General features: G+C 34.3%; 1 protein-coding gene across 1 annotated transcript; it reads left to right on the top strand.

Annotated features, from left to right (window-relative positions):
• Nucleotides 1–8,008: 8,008 nt before the first annotated feature.
• LOC101251883 (thioredoxin H2-like) lies at nucleotides 8,009–9,259 on the top strand. The gene is made up of 3 exons (XM_004238702.5): nucleotides 8,009–8,526; nucleotides 8,682–8,804; nucleotides 8,906–9,259. Exons 1-3 carry the CDS (start codon nucleotides 8,383–8,385, stop codon nucleotides 9,044–9,046), a joined length of 408 nt encoding a protein of 135 aa, XP_004238750.1. The 5' UTR covers nucleotides 8,009–8,382; the 3' UTR covers nucleotides 9,047–9,259.
• Nucleotides 9,260–9,433: the final 174 nt, after the last annotated feature.

Raw genomic sequence — 9,433 nt, 5'->3', positions numbered from 1 at the left:
CCCCCCCCCCCGGGACGAGCTGGTTCAATTTCTAAAGTTTAATTAATGCTAATGAAAAATTTCGGTCATTTTGTTTTGGGATTTTTGGGAAATTTTTTTATTGCCTATAGTATATGAAAATCGATAAAATCTGTTTATTCCTGCTTTGGGATCGTTTGAACTTGAAAATACATCATTTTTTCCTCGCGAGACAAACTGACTCCATTTCTAAGATCATAATGAACATCCATGAAAAATCTCTGTCGTTTCATTTTTGGACATCCGGGTCAAAAAAATTCATGGGCTATAGCATTCGAAAATTGATAAAATCTGCATTGCCCTTCTTGAGAGCTCATTTGAACATGAAAATGCACCATTTTTTCTCGCGGAACAAACTTTTTTCCATTTCTAAGGTCTTAACACAAGTCTATGAAAAAATTATCATTTTGGCACACGAAAATCGATAAAATCTTTCTTTGCCTTTTTTGACTCGTTTGGACTTGAAAATGCATATTTGTTTCCTCGCAAGACGAACTGGTTTCATTTCTAAGGTCTTAATGTACGTACATGAAAATTTTTATTCATTTTGTTCTGGGATTTCCGGATAAAAAAATCCATGGGCTATAGCACAAAAAATTGGTAAAATATGTCTTTGCCTCCGTTGGGGCTCGTTTCAACTTGAAATGCATCATTTTTTCCCGTGGAATGAACTAGTTCTATTTCTATGGTCTTAACAGACGTCTTTAAAAAGTTTCTTCTTTTTTATTTAGGAATTTATGGATCAAAAAATTTATAGGCTATAACACACGAAAATTGATAAAATTTGTCTTTGCTTGCTTTGTGGCTCGATTGAACTTGAAAATGCACCATATTCCCCGTGGAACGAACTGGTTCCATTTTTATGGTCTTATCGGAATTCTTTAAAAAATTTCGTCCATTTAATTTTTTGATTTCTGGATAAAAAAACATCATCGGCTATAGCATACGAAAATCGGTAAAATCTGTCTTGCCTGTTTTTTGACTCGTTAGAACTTTAAAATGCACCATTTTTTCCCGGGGAGGAACTGTTTTCATTTCTAATGTCTTAATGGACGTCAATAAAATATTTTGGCCATTTTTTTGGGATTTCTTGATCAAAAATATTCTTGGGCAATAGCACATGAAAATTGATAATATTTATTTTTGCCTGCTTTGGGGCCCATTTGAACTTGAAAATGCACCAATTTTTTCCGCGAGATGAACTGGTTCCATTTTCTAAGGTCTTAACGATCGTCTATGAAAATTTTCGGCCAATTTCTTTTGAAATTTTGGGATCAAAAAAATCCATGGGCTATAGCAAATGAAAATTGGTAAAATAAGTCTTTGGTTGTTGTTGGAATTGTTTGAACTTGAAAATGTACCATTTTTTTGCGGGATGAACTGGTTCCATTTGTAAGGTATTAACAATGTCAATGAAAAATTTTGGCCACTTTGTTTCGCGATTTCTGGATCAAAAAAGATCCATGAGCTATAGCACATGAAAATCGGTAAAATCTACCTTTGCCTACTTTGGACAAGTTTGAACTTGAAAATGCACCATTTTTTCCAATGGGACGAACTAGTTCCATTTCTAAGGTCTTAATGGGCGTCCATGAAAAATTTCGACCATTTTGTTTTAGGATTTTCGGATTAAAAAAATCTATGGACTATAACACACGAAAATTGGTAAAATTTATCTTTGCCGACTTTGGGACTCGTTTGAACTTGAAATGTACTAATTTTTCCCGTGGGACGAATTGGTTCACTTTCTAAAGTCTTAACGGACGTTCATGAAAAATCTCGTCCATTTTATTTTGAAATTTCTAGACTAAAAAATACATAGATTATAGCACAAAAAAATTGATAAAATATGTCTTTGTCTACTTTGGGGGTCGTTTGAACTTGAAAATGCATCATTTTCCCTGTGGGGCGAACTGGTTCATTTCTAAAGTCTTAACCAACATCCATAAGAAATTTTGGCGATCTTGTTTCGGAATTTCTGAATCTAAAAAAATCAACGGGATGCAGCACACAAAAATCGATAAAATTTATCTTTTTCATAGGCTATATGCCTTTGCTTGCTTTGGAGCACGTTTGAACTTGAAAATTCACTATTTCCCCCTAGCACATGAAAATTGAAAAAATGAGGGGTTACCTTCTTCGGGGCTCGCTTGACCTTGAAAATGGATCGTTTTGATCGTCATGGCTAACTAATTTCATAACTAACATCTTAACGGATGTCCACAAAAAATTTGTGCAAAAAAGACATCAAATTTCTAGATCAACTTAAATCCACAGAATAGCACACCAAAATCGGTAAACTTGGGGTTTACCTGCTCAAGGGCTCGTTTGACCTTCAAAACAGGTCGTTTTGAACGTCAGGGCCAACTAGCTCCATAGATAAAATCTTAACGGACGTCCATGTAAATTTTCGTCAAAAATAACGTCGGCATTCGGGATCACAAAAAAAATGATGGACTATAGCACAAGAAAATGGCAAAATGAGAGGTTTACCTATTCCGAAGCTCGTCTGACCTTCAAAATGAACCGTTTTGGCCGTCAGAACCAAATGACTCCATAGACAACTCTTAATCGATGTCCACAAAATAATTGGGAAAATAGACGTCGTAATTCTGGATCACCAATAATTCATGGACTATAGCACATGAAAATCAGCAAAATGCGATTAACCTACTCCGAGTTCATTTGACCTTGAAAATTGGTCTATTTTCCCGTTGGGACCATCTGACTCCATTACTAATGTCTTAACGGATGTTTATGAAAAAGTTCAGTAAAACAAAATCCAGAATTCTTGATCACCAAAAATCTATGAACTATAGCACATGAAAATCGACAAAATAGGGGTTTACCTACTTTGGGGATAGTGTGACCTTGAAAATGGGTCTTTCTCTTGGAGACCAAATGGCTCCATTGTTAAGGTCTTAAAGGACGTCAAAGCAAAAAAATCAACAAAAAGAATTTGAAGTTTTGTATCACCTAAAATCCATGGATTATAGACATCAAATCGGCAAAATAGAGATTAATTTGTTCTTGGTTCGTTAGACCTTAAAAATGGGTATGTTTGCTCGTGGGGAACAATTGACTCCATTGCTAAGGTCTTAACAAACGTTCGTGAAAAATTTTGGCAAAAAAAAATCGAAATTCTACATCACCGAAAATTCATGAACTATAGCACACAAAAATTAGAAAAAAATATGATATTTACCTGCTATAGTACTCGTTTGACCTTGAAAATGAGTCAGTTTGCCTGTGAAGACCAATTAGATCAACTTCTAAGGTCTTAACAAACGTCCAAAAAATATTTTCACAAAATAAATCAGAATTTTGAATCACCAAAAATCAATGGACTAGTACACAAAAATTGACAAAATAGGGGTATACCTGCTCTAGGGCTCGTTTGACTTTGAAGATGGATCGGTTTTCCTGTGGAGGCCAATTGGTTATGTTGCAAAGGTCCTAATAGACGTCCATGAAGTGTTTTGGCAAAAAAAAATTCAAAATTCAAATCACCAAAAATGTATGGACTATAACACACGAAAAATCAGCAAAATAAGGGTTTACATGCTCTGGGATTTTTTGACATTGAAAATGGAATGGTTTGCCTGTGGGACCAACCGTCTCCATTGCTAAGGTCTTAATAAAGGTCCATGAAAATTTTTGACAAAAAAATTTGAATATCTTGATCGCCAAAAATCCTTGGACTACAACACACGAAATTGACAAAATGAGGGGTTTACCTTCTATGGGCTTGTTTGACCTTGAGAATGGATCATTTTGTTCGTAGGAACCAATTGAATCCATTGCTAAGGTCTTATCGGACGTCCATGAAAAATCTCGGCAAAGCAAAATCTAAAGTTTCGGATCACCAAAAATCTATGACTATAATACAAGAAAATCAGCAAAATGAGGGTTTACTTGCTCTGGACTCGTTTTACCTTAAATATGGGTCGGTTTGCCCGTGGGGACCATCTGACTACATTGCTAAGGTTTTAAAGGACGTTTATGAATAATTTTAGCAAATAAAATCTAGAATTTCGGGTCACCAAAAATCCATGGACTATACAAAATGAAGGCTTACATGCTCTCGGCTCGTTTGACCTCTAAAATTGGCGAGTTTGCACCTGGGGATCAATTGGTCTCCATTGATAAGGTTTTAACGAACGTCCATGAAAAAATTCGCCAAAAAATATCGAATTTTGGATCACCAAAATCCATGAACTATAACACACGAAAATCGGCAAAATGAAGGTATACCTACTTTGGGTTAGTTTGACCTTAAAAATGAACATGTTTTCTCAAGGGTATCAACTGACTCCATTCCTAAGGTCTTAATGAACGCCCATGAAAATATTAGGCAAAAAAATTCATAATTTTGAATCACCAAAAATTCATGAACTATAGCACAGAACGCTCCCCTACCGATGTATTTTTACATCCCACAGTTTCGACAGACCGCTTAGCCCCGTTCATCTTCGGCGCAAGAGCGCTCGATCAGTGAGCTATTACGCACTCTTTCAAGGGTGGCTGCTTCTAGGCAAACCTCCTGGCTGTCTCTGCACCCCTACCACCTTTATCACTGAGCGGTCATTTAGGGGCCTTAGCTGGTGATCTGGGCTGTTTATGATAATCGGTAAATTGAGATTTTATCTGCTTTGGGCTCATTTGACCTTTAAAATGTGTCGTTTTGACTGTGGCGACAAACTCACTCCATTGTTAAGGTCTTAACGGACGTCCATTGAAAATATTAGCAAAAATTAATCGAGAATTTTGGATCACAAAAAATTCATCGACTACAACACATAAAAATGGATAAAACGGGGGTTTGCGTGCTCTAGGGCTCGTTTGACCTAGAAAATGGGCATGTTTGCCCGTGGGGACCAAGTGTCTCCATTTCTAAGGACTTAACGGTTGTCCATGAAAAATTTTAACAAAAAAATCCAGAGTTCCGAATCACAAAAAAATCCATGAATTATAGCACACGATATCAGCAGTATAAGGGTTTACTTGATTTGGGGCTCGTTTGACCTTGAAAACAGACCAGTTTTCCCGTGGGGACCAACTGAGTCCATTTCTAAAATCTTAACGGATGTCCATGAATACTTTTGGCAAAAAAAACTGAATTTTCGTATCACCCACACAAAAATCGACAAAATTGGGGTTTACCTGCTCTAGGGCAATTTGACCTTGAAAATGGATCGAATTGTCTGTGACAACCAACTCGCTCCATTGTTAAGGTCTTAATGGATATCTATAAAAAAAATTGGCAAAAAAAATTTCAGAATTCTGGATTTCTAAAATCTCATGGACTATAGTACACGAAAATCATCAAATGGGGGTTTACCTACACTGGAGATCATTTGATCTTTAAAACGGACATGTTTGCCCGGGAGCAAATGGCTCCATTACTAAGGTATTAACAGACGTCTATGAAAAATTTTGGCAAAAAACAAATCCAAAATTTAGGATCACCAAAAATCTATGAATTATAGTACATGAAAATCAGCAAAATGGTGTTTACCTGCCCTGAGACTCGTTTGATCTTGAAAATTGGTCAGTTTGCCCGTAGCGACCAATTGGCTCCATTTCTACGGTAATGATTTTGATTCTTTGAAAGATATAAGCAAATTTGTAATCATTTTTACAATATCACTCCATTTTAACCTATGTAGAGCTCGTTTGATTAGTTGATGGTAAATAGTTGATAAGCTTGAAGTGATGAAATCGACTTTTAAGTGTTTGAAACTAGTTTTATAAATAAACAGTTATGTATTTAGATGGACGTGTTAAAATTGGTAACCGTTTTGATTATTGGTAACCACTTTTGATTCTTTGAAAGATTAACAAACAAATTGGAAATATTATGATATGGTACTAATCATTTGCGCTGTTTCTACTAGGTTGTTATTGACTTCACAGCTACATGGTTTGGTCCTTGCAAAAACATGGATCCAAATATCAATGACTTTGCTGCCAAATATACAGATGTTGAATTTGTCAAGATTGATGTTGATAAATTAGTTGTAAGACTTCTTGAACTTCACAATCCTTTTCTTTTTTCGAGTTTAAGTTCTATAAATTGACGTATTTACACAATTAAGTCCACTTATAAGATAATTATACACAAACCTCTATAATAAACGATACAATTTGGTAAAAGTAATAGAAGTTAATAACGTCAATGTGTATATCTTAAATCCTTTTCTATAATACTAGTTTTACTCGAACCTTGGACGATTGGAAACAGGATGTAGCTCTGGAATATGAGGTTCAAGCTATGTCAACGTTCGTGTTGATGAAGGAAAGAGAAGGTCATTGACAAGATTGTGGGAGAAGATAAAGATGGACTAAAGATGAAAATGAGAAACACAAAGGTAGCTTATACTAAGCAAACCAAAGGGAAATACAAAGGAATGACACTTCCTTTGTTGAATAAATTTTCATGTGTTTGCGGAAATTTTCAAGTGGATGAGATCAGTCGAGTGGTCTCCGTAATAATTTTTTAACTGATACAACTAGCTGTATATTCATCTCAAGTTCTCTGTTACATTTATTTGTATAAGAAAATGTCTCTTGTTTTTATGTTCATATGTCTTTTCCATAAAAAGTATATGATACAATAAATGTCAAGTAAAATACATGTAGTTAGAGCAACTTTGAAGTTTGACATACACATAAAAGTTTTGCAAGATGTCAAACAGAACTAAAAGGAAAATATGTACTTTTCTTGGGGATAGGTTGAAGAATTTTTCCTCAACTTTCTTGCTTTTTATCAATACATGCTTTTAAGTATTTTTAACAATATTCTTTGTTTTTGTTAATTGAAAGTAATTTTGTAACTTTTCCTCTCAAATAAAAGATATTTAGGTTTGTGTATTGTTTAATTGTTTTCTAGCTTTATATGGAGGAGCACTAACTTGGAAATGATCCAAACAAACATGTATTGTTACTTTATAATAGAGTTGAATTTATAGCTTTAAACAAGATTGGTAAAGAGTTGAATGAATCTTAAGATTTCTTAAAAGACATTTTGTTTTGATGACCCAAACTATTGGCTCATATATGCATACATTGTGAATAGCCAAATGACAAAAAAAAAAAGGTAATGCTTTTAAGTTTGATTTAGTATATATCATTAGGTATCTATAGGATAACACATTTAGAAATAACCAATATAAGTACAAAGTGTAAACCGCTTCAAAGAGAATTCGATAAGACTAATTATCTACACACTTATGAATCGAATAGTGTTCATAGATGAAATGTACAAAATAGTGAGAACTAATATGGTTAAAGAGTTAATTGTGTGACTAATGTTGTCAAGATATACACCAAAACTCCACAGCTCAAATATATCAGATTTATCAACTGACCGGATAAATCTAATATATGTTTCACTACGAAAAGTTCAAAGAAAAACTTACTTGTTCAAATGCAATTAATCTTTACATACAAAACAAAAAATTTGTTATTCATGTTTTTCATCATATAGTCATTCTCCAATATAGTCATTCTCCATTCACGTGGGGGATTATTGAGTTTTAAAAGGTGTAAATGGGAAATGAAATATTCTTCCAAAAAGACACCAACAGACGTGATGTAATTTGAATAACACATTTTCACATTGAATGAGTTGTGACTTTTACGATGAGTTGTGACTTTTCTGATAAGACACAATAGCATCTGTTCATACTACTCTTTGTTGGCTATAAAAAGAAGAATTTTCTCTTATTTTTCTACATCAATTTTTTTTTAACTTCTTCTGCATATTTTCTTACAAGCAAAATATTAAATCGGTGTTGCTTCGTTACTTATTTTGAGTTGGACGAAGTTATTGACGTTTGAGGTATCGGTACACCAATAATAGGTATATTGACTTTGTCTAGGGAGGAAGCAATCCATAACCTAGAGTATGGACTAAACAAGGAATAAAGAAGGAACAAGTGACACCATCTACCCTTTATTTTAACCCCTCAAGTTATTTCAAGATAGTAGGAATCAATACTAGAACAAAACATTGTTTCCATCAATAGCAGTAATATTTGACTTCTTAAATATGCTAACAAAGTAATAATAATAAACTACTTTGTTGCAGGGTGAAAAATACAGAGTGAGAATAAAGTGGTAAAGATCCTGCATTAGTAATACTGAAAAAAGAACCAACACAAACAAAAGACACATAGCATCAAATCTTCTAATATATGATGGAATGATCAACACAACTCATAATGAACATATTCTGTGTTAAAATTTTAAGTTTCTTGTACATCAGCAACCAATATAAAAAGGGGTCCCTGGAAGACTCTAAGCTCCAACAATAATCCAACGATAAATCTTTCGAAAACCAGAAGAGCAAGTTCGAAGAAAATGGGTGCTAACTACTCATCAACTTGGCATGAGACTCATAATATGCCAATCACACCACAAAGCAAGAGGTCTCAAGTCATTGCTTTTCACTCTTCAACAAAATGGAAGCTCCATTTTGATTCTTTGAAAAATACAAACAAACTGGTAATCATTAACTGTGTACAAGACTATCACAGTATTTAGTCGTCTTTTGAGTGACCTGATAGTGTTAAAAATTTAATACTTGTGTTATAGAAGTCATTGTATATTAGAAGTTAGGCAGTACTAATCATTGGTATCTTTTGCTCTGTTGCTACTAGATTGTTATTGACTTCACAGCTACATGGTGTGGTCCTTGCAAATACATGGAACCAGTTCTCAATGACTTTGCTGCTAAATATACAGACGTTGAGTTTGTCAAGATTGATGTCGATGAGCTGGATGTATACTCTTATTGTCTTTAACTTGATAACCCTGGTCTTTTTCCCTACAATAGTGATATTTATACGGATACTAATTTCTCTAAATCTTTGACTGTAAACAGGATGTAGCTCAAGAATATGGGGTTCAAGCAATGCCAACGTTCGTGCTGATAAAGAAAGGTAAGGTAGTTGACAAGATTGTTGGAGCAGACAAGGATGGGCTACAGAAGAAGATTCAGAAACACAAAGCTATCTACGTCTAAACAAACCAAAGGCAGTAACGTAATGAGCAGGGTTTACTCGACGATAGGTCTCTGTGCAGAATAAATGTTATATCTTTGTCAGTAAGAACTAGTTATGTACTCACCTATGGTCTTTCTCACTTCTGATAGTAAAATCCAAACAGGCTGATTTAAGCACTAATATTGGTATATTTGATATGAATAAGTAAAAGGTCTTTCAGGTTTCTGGGTTCATAGACTGTCTAATATTCATCAGTGTATCTATGCCCCTGAACTACACTTTAGAATATAAAAAATGAAAATACTAAAAGTATCTTTGACATTGCCATACGACGTCTTTATCATAGAGAATCAATATAATGATAAAGATAAATGAACGTAAGTAAAAGGCATTTAGTCGGTGCACCT

The sequence above is a fragment of the Solanum lycopersicum genome, chromosome 5 (assembly GCF_036512215.1).
Source record: "Solanum lycopersicum chromosome 5, SLM_r2.1".
NCBI lineage: Eukaryota > Viridiplantae > Streptophyta > Magnoliopsida > Solanales > Solanaceae > Solanum > Solanum lycopersicum.
This window is presented reverse-complemented; position numbering and strand designations above follow the sequence as displayed.

What these genes read in the sequence shown, in the direction of transcription:
- LOC101251883 (XM_004238702.5), top strand. Translation starts at nt 8,383, where the DNA reads ATGGGTGCTAACTACTCATCAACTTGGCATGAGACTCATAATATGCCA. An exon ending in TGAAAAATACAAACAAACTG is followed by an intron (nt 8,527 to 8,681) that starts GTAATCATTAAC and finishes TGTTGCTACTAG; the next exon opens with ATTGTTATTGACTTCACAGC. An exon ending in TTGATGTCGATGAGCTGGAT is followed by an intron (nt 8,805 to 8,905) that starts GTATACTCTTAT and finishes GACTGTAAACAG; the next exon opens with GATGTAGCTCAAGAATATGG.